The 27211-nt window shown below is 61.4% G+C and overlaps 1 protein-coding gene across 5 annotated transcripts; it reads left to right on the top strand.

The window, feature by feature from the left end:
- Positions 1-3317: 3317 nt before the first annotated feature.
- Positions 3318-25692, top strand: KCNC4 (potassium voltage-gated channel subfamily C member 4). Of its 5 annotated transcripts, none has more exons than XM_064173550.1 (5): positions 3318-3480; positions 5604-6309; positions 12650-13586; positions 15253-15438; positions 24532-25692. In XM_064173550.1, the coding sequence occupies exons 2-5, from the start codon at positions 5659-5661 to the stop codon at positions 24597-24599; spliced, it is 1842 nt and encodes a 613-aa protein (XP_064029620.1). In that variant the 5' UTR covers positions 3318-3480; positions 5604-5658; the 3' UTR covers positions 24600-25692. The 5 variants fall into 5 exon arrangements, with proteins under 5 accessions (XP_064029620.1, XP_064029618.1, XP_064029621.1 ...); XM_064173548.1 differs by having other exon boundaries at positions 5556-6309; XM_064173551.1 differs by lacking the exon at positions 3318-3480 and adding an exon at positions 4240-4406.
- Positions 25693-27211: the final 1519 nt, after the last annotated feature.

Raw genomic sequence — 27211 nt, 5'->3', positions numbered from 1 at the left:
TGGAGTCTCTGAGGTTTGGGGTCTCTCTGAGGTCTGAGGTCTGTGCAGATTGGAGTCTCTGAGGTTTGGGGTCTCTGCAGATTGGAGTCTCTGAGGTTTGGGGTCTCTCTGAGGTCTGAGGTCTGTGCAGATTGGAGTCTCTGAGGTTTGGGGTCTCTGCAGATTGGAGTCGCTGAGGTTTGGGGTCTCTCTGAGGTCTGAGGTTTCTCTGCAGCTTGGGGTCTCTGGGATTTGGGGTCTCTCTGCAGTTTGGGGTCACTCTGAGCTTTGGGGGTGGCAGAGTGCTAAAGCAGTGGGCACTGAGGCTGCTGGCACCCATGGGCATCACTGTCCCTCTCCTTCCTTGTCCTGTTCCATCACGTTTTCATCTCTCCTCATCCTCTGATTCTCTTCCTCCACCCAGCACCAGCCTCTGCCAGGGGCTCCCTCCAGGTCTGGCTGCCCACAAGCTGCTACAGGAGCATCATGGAGGAGATCTTCCATCCTGGACCAGTTCAACCAGTACCCACTGGCTTTATGGGGCTCATGGACTGGTAAGGTGCCACAGGGCTCTGGCTGAGCTGCTGCTGTGAATCACAGAGTGCCAGGAGAAGCCCTGGGGCAGGGTTGGGTTTCATCCAAAAAGGGGATGAGCAAAATGGGGAAGAGTGATCCTGGTTCTTGTGGGGCTGGGAAAAGGACAGAGAGGGCTGGGCCCAGGAGGCAGAGTTCAGCTGGGAAAGGTTCTCTGAAATAAACCCACTGCAAATGCTGGGGCAGGAGCCTGCAGAGCCTGCTGGTGCCACTGTGCCAGGGGCTGGCTCTTCGGGGCTCAGGTCAAAGAGGGATCTGGACTGGGGTACATGGTGGGTACAGCCCCATGGCAGTAGAGACCTCTGGTGGGTACTGACCCAGGCAGGTTACAGACCACGATGGGCACAGAGCCTCAGCTGGGTACAGTCCCAGGGCAGCACAGAGCCGTGGTGGGTACTGACCCACGCTGGGTACAAACCCACGCTGGTTGCAGACCCACGGTGGAGCTTCTGCCAGCACCATCTTGCTGTGGTTCCCTGTGCACCTTGGCATTCAAAGGGCAGGAGACAGTTATCCCCCTCCCGGTGATGGGCACCAGGGCACAGCCCCAGCTCATGATGCTCTCCTGACCGTTCCTACGGCAGATGCTCACCACCACCGCCCCCGCTCCAGCCCAGCCGCCTTCTCCGGCTCCCAGATTGCTTTTATGGAGCCAAATTGCATCAGCGATGCCGTGGTTGGAGCCAGCATCAGCCCGAGACACCCTGGTTGATTTCCCAGCTCGGCTCCAGCCGCTGTGCCAGGACCCACAAGGTGGCACTGTGCGACAGCAGCTCGAGGACCCTGCCACCGCCTCCCCACAGCGAACCTGGGGTGCAGCCCCTACGTGGGGGCGGGGGGTGGGGTGGGGGGGGGGGTGGGTCAGGGGGGATCTCCCTACCCCTTCCAGGCAGAGATCAGGGAGGGATGAGGGCTGCAGACTCTGCCCGTGCCACCTGTGCAGCCCAAACGTTCTCAGCTTGGCTGCTGCTGGGCAGCTTTAGCTGAGAACTTCAGTGAACGGCAGAACGGCACAGGCTGGAAGGGACCTGCCGCGATCGCCGAGCCCAGCCCCCGCCAAAGGCTCCCCCAGGGCAGGGCACACAGACTGCATCCCAAGAGGGTGTCTTGAGAGGTCCTCTGGGGCTCGCCCCCCCAGGGAGCTGCTCTGCCACCACGCACAGTGGTGGACCTGTCCTACCAGAAGCACGAGGAGCAGAGGGCAGAGACCTTGGCTGGAGCACAGAGGAGCTGCTTTTTATTGAGAGGCTCCTGGGCTGGCAGGACCAGGAGAGGTTCATTTGTTCATTTCCCCCCAAGCAGGATCAGACCTGGAAGGGACCTCAAAGCTCATCCAATTCCAACCCCCTGCCACGGGCAGGGACACCTCCCACTAGAACAGGTCCCTCAAGGCCTCATCCAACCTGGCCTTGAACACCTCCAGGGAGGGAGCAGCCACAGCCTCCCTGGGCAGCCTGCTCCCTAAGTCATGTCTCCCTAAAGTGAGCTGTGCTCCACCTTCCTCCTCCATCCTTCCGTGGATGGAGACATTGCATGGTCCCAGCATGTCCCCATCCTCCCCTTGAGGCTGCAGCCCTCTGAGCACCCCATGGCCCCTTCAACTGTGTGCCAAGCTGGGGACATGCCCCAGGTGCCAGGCTGTGGGCAAGGCTCAGGGTGCCATGCTGGGGCAGCAGGAGAGACAGAGCAGAGAGCAGTGTGGAGGGGACAGCCAGAGACTCCTTGGCACATCCGCAGGAGCCACCCAAGGCTCTCCAGGGTCACTGGATCAGAAGATGTCAGAGGTTGGAGGGGACCCAAAGAGCTCATCCAGTCCAAGCCCCCTGCCAGAGCAGGACCATCCAAGCATGCTCAGGGCATACAGGAACACATCCAGACAGGCCTGGGAAGGCTCCAGGGAAGGAGACTCCACAGCCTCTCTGGGCAGCCTGTGCCAGGCTCTGGGACCCTTCCAGTCGAGAAGTTCCCTCTTGTGCTGAGCTGGAGCCTCCTGAGGTTGGAGCTGATCCCTCTTGAGATCTTCCAAGTCTTGCTCTTAGAATCACAGAATCCTCAAGGTTGGGAAAGGCCTTTAGGATCCTCCAATCCACCCACAGCCCAGCTGCCATGGCCACCAGACTCTGCCCCCAAGTGCCACGGCCACAGGTTTCTTGAACCCCTTCAGGGATGGGCACTCCACCACTTCCCCGGGCAGCCTGTGCCAGTCCCTGAGCACTCTTGCAGCAAAGAAACGTCTCCTATTATCCAGCCTAACCCTGCCCTGGCACACCTTGAGCCCATTCTCCTCAGCTTCCTTCCATCCTGTGCTCGGCTGTTCCCTCAGCCTCGCAGGAGGTCCCTGCAGAAGTCCTTGCTCCTGAGAGGTCTCTTACTCATCGAGCTCCTTCTATTTTCTCTCTTTCTCCCTCTCTTTCCTTTTCCTCTCCTTTCCCCCCACCCCCCGCCATGGCCATTAACAATCCACAGGCATATTTAGCGAGCAGACAGCTTTGGGCGGGTGTCGCTGGCTAAAAGATCTCTTCCTTCCCAGCTACAACCCATTCGTCTGCCTGGCCACCTCCTCCCAGCCCCAGGAGCGGCCACGCTTGGGTGCACCAAGCTCTTCCCGGGATGAGAGTCGCTGGATAAAGAGAAAATTAGCCTCGGGCCGTGGCGGTTTTCCCTTCCCTTCCCTTCCTGCGGCCAAAGTCTCCTTTCCCGACGGCGCGGAGGAGCTGAGCCCAGCCCGCGGTGCCTGCCCGGTGATGCAAGGTTCCATTTTCCCGGCACGTTTTTCCCTCGGGCTCCAGGTTTCTCCGCTGCTGTTCTGGGTGTGGAGCTTCCACCAACCTCCACCCGCGGAGGACCCGGCCCGGGGAGCTGCGGAGTTGCGGTGACAGTGGCAGTTGGAGCGGAGCTCTCTGGCTGGTAAGGGTTGCAGCGCGGCGCTCAGACGCCTCCTGGCAGGGCTCTCTTTTTTGGGGTGGAGCGTTTGTCCCCAGCCCCCCCCCCCATTACCAACTCGCCCCCCCCAACCCCCTCTCTTCCCCCCAGCCCCTCCCAGACAAGGGGTGAGCGTATCACAGAGGGGGACAAACCCGGGCGAAGGGTGAGGAGGGGACGCGATGGCTCTGAAAGGGGTGCTGGAGTCAGGCAGCACCCCTCACTTGCTGTCCCCTGCACCAAAAGGTGTCCCCCCCCCCCCCCAATAACAGGCTTGGGTCCCACCTATGGCCCCCAAACGCCCACCTGCATCTAACCCCCTCCCTCCCCGCCCCGAGTCCTTCACCTCAGCCAAGCAGCGGCAGTCCCACTGCAGGAGCAAACAGAGTCCCTGGGGGCTTCGCCTTGGGGACAGACTTGTCCCCAGGGCCACCGCAGCGATCCAGCTCCTTCCCAGCCCCAGCAGATGGGGCTGAGTATCACCAGCACCACGGGGGTGTAAGAGACCCCCCCCCAGGGATGGGCGTTAGGGGAAGGAGGCTCAGAGGAAGGGGGTTGAAGGGAAGAGGGTTCGGGGGAAGGGGGCTGGAGGAAAGGGGACTTGGGGGAAGGGGTTCAGGGAAAGAGGGTGAAGGGGAAGGGGACTTGAGGAAGAGGGTTAGGGGAGGGAGCTAGGTGGGAAGGGGCTTTAGGGGAGAGGGGATTAGGGGAAGGGGGTTTAGGGGAAGGGGCTGGGGTGATTGGGAGCCTCAGTCCCATCTCTGGGGAAGGGGAACCTTTCCCGAAGGAGCCGAAATGGGACAGAGAGATGCTCGGTGAGGGTGGTGGGAGGGGAGGAGGGTCAGGACTGTGTCCCCCTCCCCAGCTTCCCACCGGTGACGGAGCCGGGATCGGTCTCTCCTGACCTCTCGGTGAGCGAGGGGTTGGGAGCCAGGGAGGGATGGGATCTGCCCGAGCCGCTGCCAAGAGCTGGCTCCGGCTCCGCAGGCAGCTCCGGGCTGCATTTCCCCGCCGGCGCGGAGCGGAGCGGGGGTGTCCGGGGCTCGCTCCTCGCTGACACCGAGACCCCCCCTCACTAAAACCTCATCCGCACGGCGAGCCGGAGCCTGGGGCTCTGGAGGTAGGGACTCGAAGGGGTGAAGCGGCTGGAGGGACGGGGAGGGGGAGATGGGGGGGCTGTGGGGCTGCGTGTGGACGGGTCCCCAGCCCCCCGGCGGGGCGGTGCCGGTTCCCATAACCCCGCCGCTGGGTCCTAGCCTCATAAAAGCCCCCGGTGGCGGCCGTGGCGGCGGCAGCGGCGGCGTTTTCCCCGCCGAACCCTAGAGCAGCCCTCGCCGCCTCCCCCCACCTCGGCTCCGAGCCCAGCCGGGGAGCAACAGGAGCGCCCCCCCCTCCCCGGCACCGCAGCACCCCCGCCCCAGGGAGGGCAGAGCCCGGCTCGGGTGGGGGGTACGGGAGGGGAGGAGGCGGAGGGCACGAATCCATCCCCATCCCGACCTCCCCCCATCACCGAGAACCGGGGAGGTGTCCCCCTCCCCCCATCCCAAATCATCCCCAAGCCCGGTCCGGAAGGGGGGGCGGAGGGAGCGGGAGGGGCAGGCGGCAGGGCCCCCCTAGCGCCTGGCGCTGCAGGTGCTGGGGAGCTGCTGGGGACACACAGACAAACGCATCCCGGCTTAGGGCTCAGCCTCCCCCTCCCCGGCCTTGGCAGCTAAATCCTCCTCCTCCAGGGGCTGCCGGACCCCCCCGCCCCAGCCCCCACCCCCGCCGCTCCCCGACCCCTGCCCGCAGCCCCCCCCTGCCTGCACTTGTTGCTGCCCGGCGGGGCTGGGCTGGCTCCTCCTTTAGGGTGGTTGTGTTTCGTTGGGGGGTGTGTGTGTTGGGGGGGGGGCGGTAGAGGTGGGGTGGTGGTTTTGGCGGGGCCCGAGGTTGCAGCCGCCCCCCCCCGTCAACCCCCAGCAGCCAGCGGTGCCTGGCTCGGCTCCAGCCTCTTCCCTACTGAGACCGGAGCCAAGCCTGAACCCCTCCCCTCCCCCACCCCAACCTTTTCCCCTCCCCAGTCCCATCTCTGCTCCCCCCCCAACCCCCTTCCTCCGCCGACCCTGCAGCTCCTGGCCCGGAGGAAGGGTGCACGTAGAGGGCATCTCCCAGCCACCGAAATCTATGATCAGCTCCGTGTGTGTCTCCTCCTACCGTGGACGCAAGTCTGGGAACAAACCACCCTCCAAAACATGCCTGAAGGAAGAGATGGGCAAAGGGGAAGAGTCGGACAAGATCACCATCAACGTGGGGGGCACCCGGCATGAGACCTACAAGAGCACCCTGCGGACTCTGCCGGGCACCCGCCTGGCCTGGCTGGCAGACCCTGACGCCCAGAGCAACTTCGACTTTGACGGCCAAAGCAACGAGTTCTTCTTCGACCGCCACCCTGGCATCTTCTCCTACGTCCTCAACTACTACCGCACGGGCAAGCTGCACTGCCCCGCGGACATCTGCGGGCCGCTCTTCGAGGAGGAGCTGACCTACTGGGGCATCGACGAGACGGACGTGGAGCCCTGCTGCTGGATGACCTACCGGCAGCACCGCGACGCCGAGGAGGCCCTCGACATCTTCGAGAGCCCCGAGCCCGGCGGAGGGGCCGGCGCCGAGGAGCCCGAAGAAGAAGGGGGCAGGGAGATGGCACTTCAGCGCCTGGGTGTGGAGGAGAGGCCGTCGGGGGCAGCGGGGGCGGCCGCGGGGGGCGGCTGCTGTCGGAATTGGCAGCCCAGGATGTGGGCACTCTTCGAGGACCCCTACTCGTCCAAGGCGGCGAGGGTAAGCTCCCGAGGGGCAGCGGTGGGGGAGGGGGATGGGGACCTGGTGGGGTAGGCTTCATCTCCCCAGCCCCCAGCACGACCACGGCAAAGCCCTCTGGGACCACCCAGTCCAACCACCAACCCAACACCACCCATGCCCGCTGAACCCTGTGCCCAGGTGCCACGGCCGCGTCCTTCTTGCACACCTCCAGGGGTGGGCACTCCACCACCCCCCTGGGCAGCCTGTGCCAGTCCCTGACCACTCCTCCAGCAAAGAAATTGTTCCTCGTGTCCAACCTGACCCTTCCCTGGCACAACTCGAGGCCAGAAGGTGAGGTGGACTCTCCTAGTGGGTTATCACCTCCCACCGTGGGGCACATTGGGCATCTCCTAGGGCAAGCCTCTGCTGTCATCTCAGCTCCTCCCTATGCAAAGTCCCTGGGATGAAACTGGGGGCAAGTGCCCTCACTGCCCCCTTAACACCTTCAGGTGCTGCCTGGGCACCTCCTGGGCACAGGAGGGGTTTTCAGGGAGTGCCCTTGGCAGGGCTGAGTCCTGGCAGAGCTTCAGGGTGCCCCAGGGCAGGCAGGGTGCTCAGGTGCCTCTCTGTGTGCCCACACCCAACGGCCCAGGTTTGGGCTGTGTGTGGGGGACAGAGCTGCTGCCTTCTGGCACCCAGATCAGGTCCTGAAGGAAGTGGGATCCAAGTGGTTGTCCCTCAGGAGCTGCTGCTCCTCTTCTACAGAGCAGCAGCCCCCCAGGACCCCCTCCCTGCTCCCCACTCCCCTGTCCCACTCTCTGTCATTGCGCTGACGCCACCCACGTGCAGCATACGGTGCCCATCAGCACGTGCCAGTGCAGGCACAAACACAGCCTCCCCCAGCTTGCTTCACCCAGTGCCTCCCTGGGGGTCCAGCACCCCCCAGTGCAGCCCAGCACAGCCTCACACCAGCACAAACACCACCCATGACCACTCTGTTGCACCCCCATGCCCACGACCCCCTGCCCAGGATGTATCCCTCCACCCCAGGCACCTTTAGGGCTCCTGCCTTGGGCTTCTCCTCTCCCAGTTTAGCCTCAGATTGTCCCCAAAGTGCTGCCCACAGACCCCCAGGCATCCATGCACCCACACTGAGCCCCCCCCCTCAGACCAGGTGCACTTAGGGCAGGCATCTCCTTCCCCAGCTACTCTTAGATCATCTCCCAGATGTTGCCCACGGACCCTCCCCACACTCATCCCCCTCCCGTACCCACTGACCCCCAGACACCCACTCACTCTCCCCCCACCTCAGACTGGGTGCATTTTTGGCTTCTAACATGGGCACCCTGCACAGGCATCTCCTCCCCCAGCTACTCTCAGACCATCCCCAAAGTGTTGCTCTTGGACCCCCACTCATCCACCAGCCCCTGGACACCCACCTGCCCACCCCCAAACCCAGGAGCATCTTTGGGTTCCTGCCTCTGGTGCCTTGCACATGAATCTCTTCTCAGATCATCTCTGAAGTGCAGAGATGCTCTCCTGCCCCTGGAGATGCTCTCCTGCCCCTGGAGATGCTCTCCTGCCCCTCGAGATGCTCTCCTGCCACTGGAGATGCTCACAGCCCCTTCTGGGTCTCATCTTCCACTCTCCAGTAGGCTTAGGGCTGCTCAGGCAGAAGGGGAAACTGAGGCACTGTGAGGCAAGCAACCTGTGTCAGCAGAAGCTGCCCAGTGCACCCAGTCAATGCAGGGAAGCTTTACTGGTTGGCAGTCGTGGTCCAGCACTAAGCTGCTCCAGGACTCATCAGCATCTCTCCAGGCTCAACATTCAGGGCATTTTGGGGTGCCTGAAGTGGGGCTTCTTTGGCAGCCCCTCCCCCATTTTGGACTCCTCTGTTCCATTTTCAGAGGCCAAGCTGGGGGTTGTGGCCAGCATTTGGTCTGGGGATGCTCCAGAGAAGCTCCTGAGATGCCACCTGGCAGCAGTGGAGGGCAAGTGGGCACAGGCTGCATGTGTGCCCCCTTGGCTCCCACACCAGCCATGGCTAAGAGTCTCCAGGGTTGAATTTCTCAGGTCCTTGCTGCTTGGAGCAGCTCCTTGGGCCCTGACTCAGTTGGCCTCTGGCTGTCTCCATCTCTCCTTCCATTGCTTCTCCCTCTCAGCACCTCCTGAGCTGGCAGCTGCACGATGTGAGGTTAGAAATTCCACCCCCACAAAGCTTTTAGTGTCTTCTCCTTGTGGCATTTGATGCCCACAGGAGGTTGGCTTCTGTGCCCCAGCATCAGTCAGCTGCTGGGTTGGAAAGACCTCAGAGAGCCTCGAGTCCAACCCCCAGCCTGTGCCCACTGAAATGTGGCCCCAGAGTGCCACCTCCACACCTTTCTTGCATACCTCCAGGGTGTCTAATCCACTCTCCACCAAAATGTGGTCCCTGCTGTAGCTCTGTCCCAGCTGGAGCCTTAAAGTCGTCTTCTTCTCCCAGGAAACTGCCCTGGGAGGGGTGGTGAATGGTGCCAGATCCAGCTGGCAGCTGGCTCCAGTGGTGTCCCCCAGGGACCAGTGCTGGGCACAGTCCTGTTCAATATCTTTACTGATGATCTGGAGCAGGACATTGAGTCAAGCAGCAGTGAGTGTGCAGCTGGCACCAAGCTAGGAGCAGCTGTGGAGCTGCTGGAGGGTAGCAGAGCCCTGCAGAGGGACCTGGCCAGGCTGCATGGGTGGGCAGAGGCCAAGGGGATGAGACTGAACAAGGCCAAGGGCAGGTTCTGCACTTTGGCCACAACAACCCCAAGCAGCTACAGGCTGGGGCCAGAGTGGCTGAGAGCAGCCAAGCAGAGAGGGCCCTGGGGGTGCTGGGAGAGAGGAGCTGAAGCTGAGGCAGAAGTGCCCAGGTGGGCAGCAGAGCCAATGGCATCCTGGGCTGGCTCAGGAGCAGTGTGGGCAGCAGGACAAGGGAGGTTCTTCTGCCCCTGTGCTCAGCACTGCTCAGGCCACCCCTGCAGTGCTGTGTCCAGCTCTGGGCTCCTCCATTGCAGAGAGATATTGAGGTGCTGGAAGGTGTCCAGAGCAGGGCAGCAAGGCTGGGGAGGGGCCTGGAGCACAGCCCTGTGAGGAGAGGCTGAGGGAGCTGGGGGGGTGCAGCCTGCAGCAGAGGAGGCTCAGGGCAGAGCTCATTGCTGCCTGCAGCTGCCTGCAGGGAGGCTGTAGCCAGGTGGGGTTGGGCTCTGCTGCCAGGCAGGCAGGGACAGAAGAAGGGGACTCAGCCTCAAGCTGTGGCAGGGCAGGGTCAGGCTGGATGTTGGGAGGCTGGATGCCCAGGGAGAGTGATTGGCATTGGAATGGGCTGCCCAGGGAGGTGGTGGAGTGCCCATGGCTGGAGGTGCTGAAGCCAAGCCTGGCTGGGGCACTGAGTGCCATGGTCTGGTTGGTCGGGCAGGGCTGTGGGAGAGGTTGGGCTGGAGGAGCTTGGAGCTCTCTGCCAACCTGCCTGGCTCTGTGACTTTCCTCTTTGCAACCCAACTGCAGGGCCCTGACCCCACTCCCATTGGGACTTGCAGGGCTACTGAGCCCCTGTGGGGTCCTGCTTGTCACAAGCCCCCACCTCAAGCTGTGCAGTGCATGCTGAGGTCAGCAGCAGGTTCTGGAGGTGTCTGCTGGGACTTTTGGTGCTGTCCTGGTGGCTGCACAGGGACTTTGCTGAAGTTCTGAGGCAGTGCTGGTGGAAAAAACCCAACCCAACCAACCAAACCCAACCCCTTGAGCCTGGAGCAAGACCTCTCAGGTCAGACCTTCAGCTGCTGCAGAGCTGGAGCAGCACCATGGCCTCTGGGGTGGGGGCTGAGGGTTGCCACCAGCTGTGAACTCAACTCTGCTATTTTTAGAGGTGGTTTTTCCTCCTGGGGCTGGATCAGATCTCACCTCCATGGCTCCTGCAGCAGCTCTGCTCCACTGCCTGACTGCTCGCAGGCTCTCTGCAGCTCCTCAGTGCTTCTCTTCTCCCTCCTTTGCACTGAGGGTGCTTGGAGGCTGAGGGTCCTCTCTTCAGCTTCTCCTCAGATCCCCCAGGCAGAGAAATTCAGGAGCACTTCAAAGGCTCATGGAATGGGCCTCAGCACCACCTCTCCACAGCCCTCAAACCCCTCCAGGGATGGAGATTCCACTCCCTGGATGAGCCTCAAGGGCAAGGAATTGCTCCTCACGGCCAAGCTCCCCTGGAGCCATCTGAGGCCATTCCCCCCTTGTCCTATCACCTGTTTGTGGGGAGCAGAGCCCAGCCCCAGCCTGGCTGCAGCCTCCTCTCAGGGAGCTGCAGAGAGCAATGAGGTCTCCTCTCAGCCTCCTCTTCTCCAGGCTGAGAAGAGCTCCCTCAGCTGCTCCTCCCCAGACCTGCTCCCCAGACCCTTCTCAGCTTTGCTGCCCTTCTCTGGACCAGCTCCAAGCCCTCAGTGTCCTTTTTGTGTGGACATCTCAGCCCATCCCCACGCAGATGTCTCACTGTGGGGGGAGAATCCTCACCCAGAGCTTTCTCCATCCCTTAGAGCTTCACACCCAACTTCTGGAGGGTTGCTGCTACTTGTGCTGGGCCCAGCTGGGTTTGCCCTTGGGGACACCCCTCAAGGATGCTCTCAGCAGGCTCAGGGCTGCCTGCTCATTACCACTGGTGGCCAGGGCTGGGTTTTTCTCAGCGTGACTCAGGCTGCTTCTGCTGCTGATTCACTCCAGCCAGGACCTGGGCTGTCATCTGGAGCAGGCTCCTGCTGCAGGCAGCCACTCTGGTGGTTGGGCAGCAAAAGGTCCCATCCTGCTGGGTGCTGTAGCAGGAGCTGTGTGTCCCCAGCCTGCTGTGTGCTTGTGCTGGAGGAAGGTAGCAGAGAAGCTTTTCTTCCCCTCCCTGGTTTGGGCTCTTGGAAACAGATGCTGTGGGTGATGGACTCATCATGAGCTCATCCTGGTGGGGAGGAGGCTGAGCAGGACTGGTGGGGGGGTACAAAGTGTCACAGCCTCTGATCTCCACCGGCTGCCTCCTGCCCCTCCCAGCTCCCATCCTCAGGGTGTCACAGGGAGGAGATGGCATGGAGAGGACAAAGGTCTCACCAGACAGGCAGAGGGAGAGATGAGAGCTTCTGGGTGTCCCCAGGGCTTGGCATCCATGGGATGCTGAGCTCTGCCTGCTCCTCTCCTCCTCACCCTCCTCAATGGGCATAATGTCCACCACTGACCCTCAGGGAGCAAGGAGAGGGCAGAAGGACATCTCTGATCCACCCAGACCCAATGGTGCAAGCAGCTCCCCTGGGGAGAGAGGGATGAATGCTGGGGGAAGCTCTTTGGCTTGCTTCTCCCCAAGTTCCCTTTCCATGTCTCTTCCCAGTAGAGGCTTGCTCCAAACCCAGGCTGCTGCAGATCTGCCTTCATGGAATGATGGAATGCTCTGGCTTGGAAGAGACCTTTCAAGCTCATCCAGTCCAAGTCCCTCCTTGCAGTCAGCAGGGATGTCCCCAACCAGAGCAGGCTGCTCAGAGCCCCAGACAACCTGTGCTGGAATGGTGCCAGGGTAGGGGCATCCCCAGCCTCTTTGGGCAACCCAGGCTGAGGTCTCGCCACCCTCAGTGTCAAACATCCCCAGCACTGCCACTTCTGGCCCACCTCCAAGCACAGCTGGATCCCTGCTCCCCTCCTCCTGCATGCACTTGGAGCAAGGCTCTGTCCCGATGGCCCCAGACACTCAGGTTTGGTGCTGACTCATGTCAGAGTGTCTGGGCAGCAGGATGGCTCCTGGGGTGTTTTGGGCTGGTTGCTCTCATTTTGGTTGACTGAGGACTTCTGCCATCCCTGCTGCTGCTGCTGCTATTCACTAGCAAGGATCAGAAGAGATGCACCAAAGGCAGGCAACAGCACAGCTGTGTCTCAGCCTGCCCCAAAGTTGTTGTCACAGGATCCCAGTGAGGTGAGGGTGGGAAGGGACCTCTGGAGCACCTCCAGTCCAACCCCAGCTGCTAAAATAGCCTCACCTCGGTCAGGCTGCTCAGAGTGGCTCACACAAAGCATGTCACAGGATCCCAGTGAGGTGAGGGTGGGAAGGGACCTCTGGAGCACCTCCAGTCCAACCCCAGCTGCTAAAATAGCCTCACCTCGGTCAGGCTGCTCAGAGTGGCTCACACAAAGCATGTCACAGGATCCCAGTGAGGTGAGGGTGGGAAGGGACCTCTGGAGCACCTCCAGTCCAGCCTCAGCTGCTAAAGCAGCCTCCCCTAGGCCAGGCTGCTCAGAGTGGCTCACAAGATCACTGCTCCCCTCCGCAGAGGAGAGCCTGCCCCAAGCCTCCTGCCCCCAGGGGCTGTCCCCAGCCGGCTGAGCCCCTGCACGGTTTCTGCTCTCGCAGGTGGTCGCTTTTGCCTCTCTCTTCTTCATCCTGGTCTCCATCACCACCTTCTGCCTGGAGACACACGAGGCCTTCAACATCAACGTCAACGTGACGGAGACCCTGGTGGTTGGCAACACCACGCGGGTGCTGCTGACGCACAAAGTGGAGACCGAGCCCATCCTCACCTACATCGAGGGGGTCTGCGTCCTCTGGTTCACCCTGGAGTTCCTGGTGCGCGTCATCTGCTGCCCAGACAAGCTCCTCTTCGTCAGGAACCTGCTCAACATCATTGACTTCGTGGCCATCCTGCCCTTCTACCTGGAGGTGGGGCTCAGCGGGCTGTCCTCCAAGGCCGCCCGGGACGTGCTGGGCTTCCTGCGCGTGGTTCGCTTCGTCCGCATCCTGCGCATCTTCAAGCTCACCAGGCACTTCGTGGGGCTGCGGGTGCTGGGCCACACCCTGAGGGCCAGCACCAACGAGTTCCTGCTCCTCATCATCTTCCTGGCCTTGGGGGTCTTGATCTTTGCCACCATGATCTACTACGCCGAGAGGATCGGGGCCAAGACGTCCGACCCCCGCGGCAGCGACCACACTCACTTTAAGAACATCCCCATCGGGTTCTGGTGGGCTGTGGTCACCATGACGACGCTGGGCTATGGGGACATGTACCCCAAAACCTGGTCTGGCATGGTGGTGGGGGCGCTGTGTGCCCTGGCAGGGGTGCTGACCATCGCCATGCCCGTGCCTGTCATCGTCAATAACTTTGGGATGTACTACTCCCTGGCCATGGCCAAGCAGAAGCTGCCAAAGAAGAAGAAGAAGCACATCCCACGGCCTGCCCCGCTCGAGTCCCCCACCTATGGCAAGCCAGGGGACAACTCCCCCCGCAACAGCACCCACAGTGACACCTGCCCCCTGGCCGCCGAGGAGGGGGCGGCCGAGAGGAAGCGCTCAGGTGAGAGCACCCAGCTGGGGCAGAGGGCAGGGGAGACCTCTGAGAGCAGCCACAGCAGCACTGTCAGCCCCTCCAGGCCCTAAGGACCAGGGTGTGGCCCTCAGCTCTTGGGTTGGTGATGACTTGGTGCCTCCAAGCAGCACTGTTGGGCCCTAGAGTCCCTAAGGACTGGGGTGTGGCTCTCAGCTCTTGGGTTGGTGATGACTTGGTGCCTCCAAGGCAACTCTTTTGGTCCATTGAGTCCCTGAGGATCAGGATGTGGCCCTCAGCTCTTGGGTTGGTGACAGCCTTGTGACTCCAAGGAAGTGCTTTCTGCCTCTTGAGTCCCTAGAGACTGGGATGTGGCCCTCAGCTCTTGGGTTGGTGACAACCTGGTGCAGAAAGGGCCTCTGGGTGCCAGGACGTTGGGTGGTGTATTGGTGGGGCAGGATGCTGCAGCTCAGGGTCTTTCCCTCGGGCACAGTGGGGAGAGGCCATGTCCTGCTTTGCTACCTGTAGTGTCACCATGGTGTGACTCAAGGTGTCTCTCCCCAGCCCACCTCCTCCTCATGCTGACAGAGGGAGGACCACTTGGCCAGCACTCAGCCTGGTGATGCCCTCGGGGTGCCACATCTGCACATCCTATCTGCCCCCAGAGATCCTCCTGGCTCTCTGTAGCTCCCCAAAGGGAGGCTGCAGCCAGGTGGGGTTGGATTCTGCTCTCTAGTCTCAGGTGATAGGAGAGGAACTGTCCTGAAACTGTGCCAGGGGAGGGTTAGGTTGGAGATGAGGAACAATTTCTTTGCTGCAAGAGTGGTCAGGGATTGGCACAGGCTGCCCAGGGAGGTGGTGGAGTGCCCATCCCTGGAGGTGTGCAAGAAAGGTGTGCCCATGGCAGCTGGGGCCATGGCTCAGTGGGCATGGAGGTGTGGGTTGGTGTTGGACTGGATGATCCTGGAGGGCTTTGCCAGCTGATACAGTTCAATGATTCCAGGAGCCCTGGCACTGGGCAGCAGTCAGAGCCCTGCTCTGGAGGAGCAGCTCAGCCCCACCCCCCCCAGCCCAACACTGACTCAGGAGCTCAGGTCAGAGCTGCCCTGGCCCAGCATCTGCTCAGCTGAGGAAGCAGAGTCAGGTGGCAGAAGTCAGCACTAAGCTGAGCACCTCCTGCCTCATCAGCCCCAGCTCTGCAGAGCCAATTCCCACTGATTGGATCTGAAAGGCCAGGCCTGGGCTGCTCCTTCTCTCATCATATAAACCCTCAGCAGGGCCAGGAGCTGCCCTTGGCTGCTCAGCATGAAGGTCTGGCATGGCTCTGCTCACGCCAAGGCAGGGGGTCCAGGCTGGGCTCAGCACCTGAATTTGCAGCTCTTGCTCTGGGCCATCTGCAATCTGGCCACAGACCTGAGCTCCACCTCGACACCAGGAGCAGCTTCTGTCACGGGAGCCCTGGAGCAGGCTGCCCAGAGAGGTGCTGGAGACATCTCTGCAGGCATCCCAACCCCCCTGGGTGTGCTCCTTCTCCAGGTGACCCTGCCTTGGCAGGGGGGGGTTGGGCTCAATGACCTCCAGAGGTCCCACCCAGCCCCCTCTCATTCTGTGCTTCTTACACAGCCTAAGCAAACCCTCCTGCCCCTCACCCCCTGTGTCTATCACCTGCCGATGGATCTCTGCCACCTCCTTGCAGACTCCAAGCAGAACGGTGAGGCCAACGTGGTGCTGTCAGACGAGGAGCAGCCCCTGCCGCCCCCCGGCGAGGAGCAGAGAGCCATGAGGCGCTCCAGCACCCGGGACAGGAGCAAGAAGTCCTCCACCTGCTTCCTGCTGGCCACGGGGGACTTCTCCTGCGCAGCAGATGGAGGCATCCAGAAAGGTAGGGCTGGGGCTGGGGGTGTGAGCTGGCCCAGGGGCTGGGGAGGGCGAGCTGGAGGTCTGTCGGATCAGTCCAAGACTGCTTCACCTCCATCTGCCTGCCTGGCTCCTGTCCTCTGCTCCCCGAGGCCACTTCTCTTCCTGCCTCTCCATCTGCTTCCTCTCTGCCCCCCACACCCCTCCGGGCTTCCTCAGGCCTTTCTGGTCTCTCCTCCCCCTCTGGTTGCCACTCTCTGGGGTCTGTGACCCCAGGCTGGCTGCAGTGCCCTGCCTGGGGACAGGTCTGTCCCTCTGCTCCCCTGTGGTCCAGCTTCTGTCCCTCCAGCTCCTCTCCCTGGGCTTCAGTCACCTCTCTCGGGGTGGTGTGAGTGGGACACCTCCTGGGGCTGTGACTGAAGCAGTCAGGAGGCTTGAGCTGGGGGGGGAATAATGCAGCAGCCTCTGCTCTCCTCTCCCCCTCGAGTGTCTCCTGGTGGGGCTGGGCGTGAGGAGCTCTGCGATGTCTCAAGCTCTGCCTTGCCAAGGCTGCAGGCTGCCAGCAGGGTTGGCTCCTCCAGGCTCGGGAAGTGTTGAGCTTTCCTTCAGGAAACCGTGGGGGAGATGAATCAGGAAAACACAAACCTGACACAACAACAACAGTGCCCTGCAGCCTGCCCCCCCCCAGCCTGCTCTGCTCTGCCAGCCCCTGGCAGGGGACACCCAGAGCCTGCCTGGAGCCACAGAAGTCAGCTTCAGGCTCCTCATGCTTAGGACATGGCTCAGATGTTCTTGTGTGCCCAAGGAGAGGTGGGATGATGGAGCTGCAGAGCTGACCTACCTGTGCCCCCTTTCTGGTGCCCCCTTTCTGGTGCCCCCTTTCTGGTGCCCCCTTTCTGGTGCCCCCTTCCAGCAGCCTCTGATGCAGGTTGCTCACAGGGAACAGTGGATGTGAGCTGGGACCAAGCAGCAGGAGCAAAGATGATCTCCTTCACCCCTGAGCTCCACACCAAGACCTGCTGGCTCCTGGTGGTGATGCTTTGGAGGCCACCAAGGACTTGTTGCTGTAGCACTGCTTGAGGTGGGCTGGAGCCTGGATGGGCTTGGGGCACAGGGAGCTGTCTGGGGACGTTGCTTGCATCAGTAGTAGCAGTTTGGGGTCTTCCTCCTGGGGGATGAAGGTTTCCCTTCATCACTCCTGCTCAACCTCAGCCCTCAGGAGGGGACAGGGATGCAGAGCTCTGCCCATCTGCAGCCAGAAGGGTGCTGGAGGGGCCTTGTGTTGGTTCCTGGAACTGCTTTTTCCTGGGAAGTTTGGCTCTTAAATCCTGCTCGTGCTGAGGAGGCTTCCAGTGCTGCTCCAGGCCTGGGGAGATGCTGAGCTGGAGGGAGTGAAGGAGAAGGATGAAGCCAGAGCTGAGCTCCATCCAGGGCAGCTCTTCAGCTGTAGCATTTGAGCTTGGCCCCACTGAAGCAAGAAGTGGAGCAGGCCCAGGGCTGCTCTCAGTGGGCTCCCAAAGGACATCACCTGGTTGCAGGAGGGTTTCTGTCCTGCACACAGGCAACAACAGCCATTTGAAGGACACTTTGGTGGCCTCTCTGAGCTCTTCTGGTGTCTCTCCTGCCAATGGCAGAGTGCTCTTTACAGTCCAAACTGGATGTCTATGTGGGTCACCTCCCCCCACCTTGCTGAAGTGGTTTTGCACCTGGCCAAAGGTGGATCTGGTGTCCAGTAGGTCTTGAGTGAGCTGCAAGAGCCTTTTGGGCACTTGGAAGCTCAATGTCTGTGTCCTCCTTGGGCTGCTGGAGGATACTCTCCTGGAAGGGCAGGGCTGATGTCCTCCTTGGTGAAATGCTTCAGAGTGCCCAGGGGTGGTGGTGAGCAGAGCTGGTCAGAGGGACAGAGCAGCCCCCAGTGCTCCAGCCAGCAGCTGCTGGGAGCCACAGAGGAGCCTCTTCCCTGGGTCCTGATTTATCTCCTGCTGAGCCTGTTTGCTCTGGTGCTGGGATGTTGGCAGCTCTGCAGATTGAGATGAGCTTGGTTCTGAGCCTGCCTGGCTGCTGCCCATCTGTCAGCTCCCTGGGACAGGTACTGATGTCTGCAAGCTGTGGAAATCAGGAGGTGGAGCTGGGTCAGGAAGAATGCTGCAGGTCCTGGCACCCACCCTGGCTCGAGCCCAATTCCAGAGGTTGGGCATGCTGGGAAGAGCTGACCCTGCCCACCACCCCTTGGCACTGGGCTGCCATGTGGCATGAGTTTCTTGTCCCTGGGGGTGCTTCCAGGGCTGCCACCTGGCTCCCCTGATGGTGGAGATGTCTTCAGACCTCTTCAGCTCCCAGGTCCTGCTCAGCAGTCCTCCAAAAAGTGTCCTGCTGGGACCCAGACATGTGGGCATGAGGCTGTCTGGCCATGAGAGTCCCTGCCCTCTGCTGGGGTGGAGGGACATGGAGGCAGGGGGGGTCTAGAAATGGACTCCAGTCCCTCATGCTAGTGGGGTTGGCTCACTGGGACAGGTGATGGAGTCCCCATCCCTGGAGGTGTCTGAAAGCCACATGGGTGTGGTGCTGAGGGACATGGTTTGGTGGCAGTGGCTTAGCAGCAGTGGTGGCATTGTGAGCTCCAGCTGAGTGTGGACTCGTTGGAAGAGACCTTTGAGATCATCCTCAACAGCCCCATGAGGTAGGAGAAGGTCATGATTGAAACCAGGGTGGGATTGGAAGAGGAGCCACAGGCAGGGGGTTAAGTGGAGGGGAGAGGATTTACCTCCTCTGGAGAGCTCCCAACTCCCCTGGGCACTGTGCCCCTGGGCAAGCTGCTGTGGGTGCCCTGCTGGGGAGGGGGGAGCTGGGCTGGATGACCCCCAGAGGTCCCTTCCAGCCTCACCATGCAGGACTTCTGTGACACCCTCCTGGCAGTTCAGCTCTTCCAGCACCACCTTTGCCTTGGTGCCCCCAGCCTGAGCTCCTTCCCTGGCCTGTGGCTTAGTGCTTAGAGCCCAGGACTGGGGAGGAGCAGCTGAGGGAGCTGGGGGGGCTCAGCCTGGAGAAGAGGAGGCTGAGAGGAGACCTCAGCACAGCAGCTCAGCAGTCCCAGGCAAGAGCAAGGCTCAGCTCAAGGACGAGCCTGGTGTAGGTTCCGGGGCTGGTCTAGGGGGAGCAGAGGAGCTCAGCTCCAGCTGCTGGAGAAGGAAACGTCTCCAGCTCACGGGGGGGCTCCTCCCCACCCAGGGCTGCTCCTGCGTTGCTGCCTGGACTCCTGCCAAGGAGTAAATAGGGAAATTGCTCTTCTCCTCGGGTCTGAGCCTGTGCTCGCTGCCACTGCAGCAAAACCTCTGCTGAAGTCAGCAACAGGTTTGGGCAGATGAGCCCAAAGGTCCCCTGGACCTTGCTCTGCTTTGCAGCTGGAGGAGCTCTGTCCCCTCGGGGGGCAGCTGGGGTTCTCCAGTGTCCCCATGCAGGCTGCTGTGGTGGGGAAACGATGAGGAGAAGAATTTAAAAAGGGGATAAGGATCAGATGTGAAGAGGCCTGGAGCCTGCTCCAGATGGTGAGGCCACACCTAAAATCCTGGGGTCGGTTTGGGGTCCCTCGAGGCTGGAGCAGGTCCAGGGGAGGGCAACAGAGCTGGGGAAGGGTCTGGAGAACAGGGCTGGGGAGGAGCAGCTGAGGGTTGCTTAGGCTGGAGAAGGGGAGGCTGAGGGGAGACCTTCTGGCTCTCTACAGCTCCCTGAGAGGAGGCTGGGGCCGGCTGGGGGTTGGGCTCTGCTCCCTAGGAGGAGAGACAGGACAAGGTGAAATGGCCTCAAGTTGCCCCAGGGGAGGTTTAGCCTGGCCGTGAGGAGCAATTTCTGCCCCTTGAGGCTTGCCCAGGCCTGGCCCAGGCTGCCCAGGGAGGTGGTGGAGTCCCCATCCCTAGGAGGGCATCCAAAGCCCTGGAGCTGTGGATAAGATCAGGGAACCCTAGAATGGGTCAGAAGGGACCTTAAAGATCATCTAGATCCAACCCCCCACCATGGGCAGGGCTGCTGAAGATCCCTTCTCAGCCTTCTCCAGGTTAAAAAGCCCAAGTCCTGCAGCCAGATGTTCTGCTCCCCTGCAGCCAGATGTTCTGCTCCCCTGCAGCCAGATGTTCTGCTCCCCTGCAGCAGATGTTCTGCTCCCCTGCTTTGAGACTCAGCCCCCAAAGTTTGAGTCTGACAGCAGAGGCTTAACCCTGGAGCAGCTGCAGCCACAGATCCAGAGGGGTCCTATCCTGTCCCTCTCCTCTCTCTCGAGCAGCTCATCCAACCACCAGAGCTGGCTTCCTGCTGTGGCAAAGCCTTGGTGGACCCCCCAAAACCCCTTCAGCTCATCCAACCACCAGAGCTGCTTTCCTAGTTCAGAAAGCCCCCCCCAAACCCTCCAGCTCACCTAGAGCTGCTCTCCTGCTGTGGCAAACCCTTGGTGGAGCTCAAACCCCTTCAGCTCATCCAACCACCAGAGCTGCTTTCCTAGGTTGGAACCCCCCCAAGCCCCTTCAGCTCATCCAGAGCTGCCTGCCTGGTGTGGCAAAGCCTTGGTGGGCCCCCCCAGAGCCCTTCACCCCCTCTTTGCTCCGGAGGCTCAGCCTGGCTTGGAGCTGCCCTGGAGCTGGTGCTGCAGTTTTTAGCTGTGCTGTTATGCAACTTGGGAGCAGGGAATGAGTAATGTGCAAAAAGCTCCTCCAGAAGAACCAAGCCCCAAAAGGGAGAGGAAAGGAACTCAGTGGGAGGCACCAAACTGCTGAAAAGCCCAGCACAGCTTCCTCCTCTTCCTCCCTGCCTTCTCCTGAGCCAGGCATTCTGGGGGGCTGCAGGAGCAGAGAGGGGGCACAAAGCAGGTTGGTGTTTTGAGGTGGGGTGATGGAGCCCCAACTCTCCTGGTCCCCTGGGGCAGATGTTCTGATCCCTGCTTTGGGAGGTTTGAGCCTGTGACAGCAGAGGGTTGGCCCTGGAGCAGCTGCAGCCACAGATCCAGAGCTCCACTTTGGCTCTGGGGGGGTAATTCCCTGGAGGAGGTTCTAAGAGGAGCTGTGCTGGGGCTGAGCCCTGTCCCGATCCCAGGCTGGCAGCCTGGTGGCAGCTGGAAGGGAATGCTGGAGGCCACCCAGCCCTAAAGCAGGTCATAGGAGCATGGAATCAGAGGGGTCTGGGTGGGAAGGGACCCTCGGAGCTGCTCCAGCCCAAGCCCTGCACTCAGCAGGGACATCTGCAGCCAGAGCAGGCTGCTCACAGCCCCACACAGCCTGGCCTGGGGTGGTGCCAGCCAGGGGGCAGCTGCCAGCTCTCTGGGCAGCCTGGGCCAGGCTCTCCCCACCCTCACTGCCAAACATTTCTCCCTTCTCTCCACTCTGCCTCTGCTTCTTTCAGTTCCAAATCATCTTCCCTTGGCCTGGCACCACAGGAGCTGTGGTGGCTCTGGAGAGGCAGAGGGTTGGAATTGGATGAGCTTTCAGGTCCCTTCCAACCTCAACCCATGGCACTGGATGAGCTTTCAGGTCCCTTCCAACCCAGCCCATGGCACTGGATGAGCTTTCAGGTCCCTTCCAACCTCAACCCATTCTGTGACTCCCTGAATTCCTTCTCCATCACCCAGCAGCTCTGCAAGCAGTGAAACCCAACAGCCCCAGGCCTCAGATCCAGGTTGGGGATGGTTCTGCCTCCATCACCCAACCTCTCCCACCTCTGGGAGCCTCAGTGGCCAGGGCCATGCCCCTAACCCTGAGTGGTGTGCAGGGCTGAGTGGTTCTGGTGGCAGCAACCTCCTCTGTTCCTTGGGGGTTGCTGCCTGTAAGAGCTGAGCAAATAGCAGGAGCTGTCAGGCAGCTGGGCAGGAGGTGAAGATGTCAGGAGACTAATTGCTGTGCCCAGAAGCAAGCAAGCAGCCTGCTTCTGCCTTCCCCCAGCACTGCCAGGGGAAAAGAAACCCACAGCAACCTCCTCAGTGCTTATTTAATGACTGAGGGAAAAACACCCAGCCCAAAAAACCACCAGCAAAGGCCTCCCCCCACCCCTGAACAACAGAAATAAATAACATTACATAAACCAAAGAAGCAACCCCCAGGCCCCTGCCCCTGCCCACGAGGCACAGGGAGAGCAGAGGCAGATGCAAAAGAAGATGCAGTTGAGCTTATAAATAGCAACCTCCCAGCTCCCAGTCTGCTGCTTTGGTAGCTCCAGCCTGGGCAATCGATGCTGAGGTTCATCCTCGGCACACAAACGCCCCCCAGAACAAAACCCCACCCGGCCCAGGACAGCCGAACAGAAAAGAGGCTCAGGAAGCAGCTTGCAAACGGCAGGGGGAGGGGAAGCTGCTTTTTGGCTTGGGTGGGGAAGGTTGGGCCAGGGGAGATGGGGGGGGAGGGGCACGGAGACAGACACAGGGAGGAAGGTTGGAAAAGACCTCTGAGGTCTGCAGGTGCAACCTGTCAGAGTGAGCTGGGGTGGAAGGGACCTGAAAGGTCATCTGGGGCCAAGCCTCTCTCCACCACCTTGCACCAGCACAGAGCCAGGCAGGTTGGCAGAGAGCTCCAAGCTCCTCCAGCCCAACCTAGCACCCAGCCCTGCCCAGTCAACCAGCCCATGGCACTCACTGCCCCAGCCAGGCTTGGCTTCAGCACCTCCAGCCACAGCCACTCCACCACCTCCCTGGGCAGCCCATTCCAATGCCAATCACTCTCTCTGACAACAACTTCCTCCTAACATCCAGCCTAGACCTGCCCTGGCACAGCTTGAGGCTGTGTCCCCTTGTTCTGTCCCTGGCTGCCTGGCAGCAGAGCCCAACCCCACCTGGCTACAGCCTCCCTGCAGGCAGCTGCAGGCAGCAATGAGCTCTGCCCTGAGCCTCCTCTGCTGCAGGCTGCTCAAGGTCTCATCCAGCCTGGCCTTGAACACCTCCAGGGAGGAGGCAGCCACAGCCACAGCTGGAGGTGTTCAAAGGAGGCAGAGGTGTGGTGCTGAGGGCTATGGTTGAGCTTCAGCCTTGGCAGAGTCAGAGAATGGTTGGACTGGAGGGTCTGGAAGGGAGGAGGCAGCCACAGCCTCCCTGGGCAACCTGTGCCAGCATCTCCTCACCCTCACTGCCAGGAATTTCTTCCTCCCCTCCAAATCTGCCTTCTCCCCAGCACCTCCATGCCCACCTGGACACCTCCTCAGGTGCCACATCTGCTCAGGTTTTGGACACCTCCAGGGGTGGAGTCTCCACCACCTGCCTGGGCAGCCTGCTCCGATGCCTCCAAACCATCCTTTGGCTTTGGAGGGTGAAAGGGCAACCAGGCTGATGGCAGCACTGTGCTGGCACAAGGCTCAGGCCCAGCTCCCTGGGTCGTGGGGAGGATGCTGCAGGCAAGAGGAGGCTCTGCAGAGCTGCAGCCTCCCAGGCTCAGGATTTGCAGGGAGCTCCTGGGTTTTGTTCTGCCCTCATGAAACCCTCCCTGAGCCTTGCTGAGCTGGGCTGGGTTTTGAAGCCACATGCCCGGGTGGAAGGGGCAGCTCCATGCCTTCTGGGGTGGCTCAGGCCCTGTCTGATGGCTCCTGGGCTGGCAAATGGGTGCTGGCACAGGGGGAGTGGCTGGCGTGACTCAGAGCTCCAATCAATGGTAATTAACTCAGCGATAACAAACGAGAGGGAGAGGGAGGCAAGCAAAGAGCACTGCAGGATATTAGTGCTCCAAGCTTGGCTTTGGGACAGTCTGGCTTGGGAATGGCCTGGGAGGCTTTGGTCAGCAGCAGCTTCCTGGCAGGAGAGGGCTGCAGGGGGATGGAGCTGGCTGCATCCCTGTCTGATCTGCTCTGGGTGGTCCTGCTGTGGCAGGGGGCTTGGGGATGAGCTTGTGAGGTCCTGCTGTGGCAGGGGGCTTGGGGATGAGCTTGTGAGGTCCCTGCCAAGCCCTAACATGCTGTGATGCTCTGTGGCTCTTTGCTGGGACCCTCCAAGTTGCCCCAGCTCCATGGCTGCTTTCCCTGGGAGAACTTTTCCCAAGTCTCCACCTCTGACTCTGTGCTCAGACTTTTTAAAACTCCTTTTTCAGCCCTGGCTTACTGAAGGATTAGCAGCAGCATTTCTCCTCCCTACCTGCAGCATTTCTCCTCCCTACCTGCAGCATTTCTCCTCCCTACCTGCAGCATTTCTCCTCCCTACCTGCAGCATTTCTCCTCCCTACCTGCAGCATTTCTCCTCCCTACCTGCAGCATTTCTCCTCCCTACCTGCAGCATTTCTCCTCCCTACCTGCAGCATTTCTCCTCCCTACCTGCAGCATTTCTCCTCCCTACCTGCAGCATTTCTCCTCCCTACCTGCAGCATTTCACCCCCCTACCTGCAGCATTTCACCCCCCTACCTGCAGCATTTCACCCCCCTACCTGCAGCATTTCTCCTCCCTACCTGCAGCATTTCACCCCCCTACCTGCAGCATTTCACCCCTCCCCTGGCTGCATTCCCTGCCCTGGAGCAGGCTGTTTCACCTCAGTCTGCTGCTCCCTTCAAAGCTGAGGGGTCCCTGGAACCCCAGGAGCATCGAATCATTAAGGCTGGAAAGGAGCTTTCAGCTCTTCCACTCTGACCACTACCGAAGCCTGCCCGAGGCTGGTGCTGAGCTCTGCCCCCTCAGCACCACATCTCTGCAGCTTTTAAACCCCTCCAGGGATGAGGATTCCATCACCCCCCCCCGGGCAGCCTCTGCCAGCCTTGGACAAGCCTTGCAGTGAAGAAGTTTCTTCTAATGCCCAACCTCAACCTCCCCTGGTGAAACCTGAGGCCATCTCCTCTGCTCCTGCCTCTCGGTCCTTGGCAGAGGAGACCACCCCCCACCTGCCCCCAGCCTCCTCTCAGGGAGCAGCAGAGCAGTAGCTCAGTCTCCCTCTCCCTCTCCCTCTCCATCTCCCTCCCTCTCCCTTCCCCTCTCACTCTCCCTTTCTCCTTTTCCCTCTCCCTCTCCCCCTTCCTTTCTCCCTTCCCCCTCCCTTTCCCTTTCTTTCTCTTTCTCTCTCCCTCTCCCTCCTCTCTCCCTCTCTCCCTCTCTCCCCCTCTCCCTCTCCCCCTCCAGCCTCTGCAGGAGCAGCTGATGGACTCCTGCCTGACCTGCGTTTAACCTTTGTGTCTTTAGTTGCAGATGCCTGCCAAGATGTCCTCTCCTCCAGCTACCCCCAGGGTGAGGTGGTCACCTTCTCCTGAGCCCTGGCTGGATGCAGACTGTGCCCCGGTGAGGGATGCTGTCCCTGGGGGGTGCTGTCCCTGGGGGGGGCCCTTCCCCGAGGGATGCTCCCTCTGTGGGCTGCCTTCTCCAAGGAGCAAGCTGTGTGCCCCGAGGGCTGTGTGCCCCGAGGGCTGTGTGCCCCGAGGGCTGCCTGCCCTGAGGGTTGCTCTCCCCTGGGTGGGGGATGCTGTCCCTGAGGCTAAGGGATGCTCTCCCCAAGGGATGCATTCCCCAAGGCAGGGCCATGCATTCCCACAGGGATGCTCTCCCTAAGGTCCAGGGATGCATTTCCACCCCTCCCCCACTCCCAAGGCCAAGGGATGCATTCCCCAGGGGAATTCCCAAAGCAGAAGGATGCTTGTTCCAAGCTGGGCCATGCATTCCCCCTGGGATGCTCTCCCCAGGCCAGGGATGCTCTCCCCAGGAGCTTTGCTTGCCCATCACAGCAGCTCCAGCTGCCAACTCCGTGGGCAGGGTGAGGTTGGCAGCCAGATCCTCCCCAGAGAGGTGCCACAGGGCAGTGGGGCCGGGAGGGGAGGTCAGAGTGCCAAGGGTGCTCCCACTCCCCTGCCTGCTGCCAGCCCTGCCATGTAGATGCTGCCCAGATCCCCAGCACCCCCTGGGTTGTCCCCCTGCCCTTTCCCACCCTTTGGGGTGCTCCTCAGCCCTCTGGAGAGTTGCCAGCTGCCCACCGAGACCTTGCCCACGGCCCCACCCCTGCCCTGACCTCCTCCATCAGCAAACAGCCCCTGGGGACCCTGCTCTGGGGCTGTGGAGGCTCCATCAGAGGTGCCACGAGTGGGTCACAGCACCACCAGCCCCTGGCCACGGGTGCAGGCCCTGAGGGGCTGGGGGGTCACAGGAGGGGGTCGGTTGGGGTGCAGGGATGGGAAGCAAGAGGTGGAGCTGGCCTGGGAGGGTCTGTGTCTTTCTCCTGCTGTTCCTTATCTGTGTGACCAAGGCAATACCACTCCCCTGTCTGTCTGTCTGTCTGTCCGCATGCCTCTGCCTGTCCACCCCCACGAGAGTTCTAATAAAGACCCCCCCGAGCTGAGCCAGCTCCTGACCCCCTCCTGCCTCCGACTCTCTTCACACGGGCAGGGCTCGCAGCAGGCTGCAAGGGACCCTCCAAGGGCTTCTTGTCCAACCCCCTGCGGGCAGCAGGGACAGCTCCAACCGGAGCAGGCTGCAGGGAGCTTCTTCTGCCCCTGTGCCCAGCACTGCTCAGGCCACCCCTGCAGTGCTGTGCCCAGTTCTGGGCTCCTCCATTGCAGAGAGATGTTGAGGTGCTGGAAGGTGTCCAGAGCAGGGCAGCAAGGCTGGGGAGGGGCCTGGAGCAGAGCCCTGTGAGGAGAGGCTGAGGCAGCTGGGGGGGTGCAGCCTGCAGCAGAGGAGGCTCAGGGCAGAGCTCATTGCTGCCTGCAGCTGCCTGCAGGGAGGCTGTAGCCAGGTGGGGTTGGGCTCTGCTGCCAGGCAGCCAGGGACAGAACAAGGGGACACAGCCTCAAGCTGTGCCAGGGCAGGTTCAGGCTGGATGTTGTTAGGAAGTTGTTGTCAGAGAGAGTGATTGGCACTGGAATGGGCTGCCCAGGGAGGTGGTGCAGTGCCCATGGCTGGGGGTGCTGAAGCCAAGCCTGGCTGGGGCAGTGAGTGCCATGGGCTGGTGGTTGGGCAGGGCTGGGGGTAGAATCAGGCAGGTTGGCAGAGAGCTCCCAGCTCCTCCAGCCCAACCTCTCCCCCAGCCCTGGCACAGCTTGAGGCTGTGTCCCCTTCTCTGGCCCTGGCTGCCTGGCAGCAGAGCCCAATCCCACCTGGCTGCAGCCTCCCTGCAGCTGCTCCTCTGTCTCCCTCTGTGCCCACAAAGCCTCATCCCCACGGGGTGCCCCTGGCAGCCGGGTGCTGTCTCCAGCAGCAGTACTGCCTGGGTGTTGGGGCTGAGCTCTCTGCTTCCACACAGGGCTTGGAGCTGAGCCTGCTGGAGAGCCCCCAGCAGCCTGCCCTCAGCACCTCCAGCACATGCAGTTGTTGGAGCAAAGGCACTGCAGAGCTGACAAATGCATTGGCTCTGCCTGCTGGGGCTGGCAGGGGAGAAGTGATCCACATCACAGCCCTGGAGGAGCCCTGCTGAGGGCTCAGAGTGGGGCAGGAGCTGCTCCTGCTCTGCTGCAGCCTGGCTGCAGGGTCCAGCAGGAGCTGTGCAGCTCATTCCTGGCTCTAGGGTTAGTGGTTCATGGAACCACTGCATGGCTTGGGTTGGAAAGGACCTTGAGGGCCATCCATGGGCAGGGACAGCTCCCACCAGCACAGGCTGCTCAGGGTCTCATCCAACCTGGCCTTCAGCACCTCCCTGGGCCAGAGGCTCCCCACCCTCACTGCCAAGGGTGGTAGGCATGGCCATGGGCACCCCAATTTCCTCACAGAGGCACAGGGGAGTCATGAGTGGGTGGAAAGGTGGAGAAGGGAGAGGTTGGACCCTTGGGCAGGGGCTAAACCCTCTTGGAGGGGCACCAGGAGCAGGCAGGCAGGAGGAGCAGCTCCAGAGGGAGCAGCAAGCCCAAAGGAGAGCACTGAAGTTGGTTTCTTGGCCCCC

The sequence above is a fragment of the Pogoniulus pusillus genome, chromosome 39, assembly GCF_015220805.1.
Source record: "Pogoniulus pusillus isolate bPogPus1 chromosome 39, bPogPus1.pri, whole genome shotgun sequence".
Classification (NCBI taxonomy): domain Eukaryota; kingdom Metazoa; phylum Chordata; class Aves; order Piciformes; family Lybiidae; genus Pogoniulus; species Pogoniulus pusillus.
Note: the sequence above shows the minus strand (reverse complement) of the source record. Positions and strands in the feature narration are given on the sequence as shown.

Excerpts from the sequence above, each read along its gene's own strand:
- KCNC4 (XM_064173550.1), top strand. The coding sequence starts at position 5,659 with ATGATCAGCTCCGTGTGTGTCTCCTCCTACCGTGGACGCAAGTCTGGG. Across the intron at positions 6,310-12,649 it reads ACTCGTCCAAGGCGGCGAGG|GTGGTCGCTTTTGCCTCTCT; the intron begins GTAAGCTCCCGA and ends CTGCTCTCGCAG. Across the intron at positions 15,439-24,531 it reads AGATGGAGGCATCCAGAAAG|TTGCAGATGCCTGCCAAGAT; the intron begins GTAGGGCTGGGG and ends TTGTGTCTTTAG.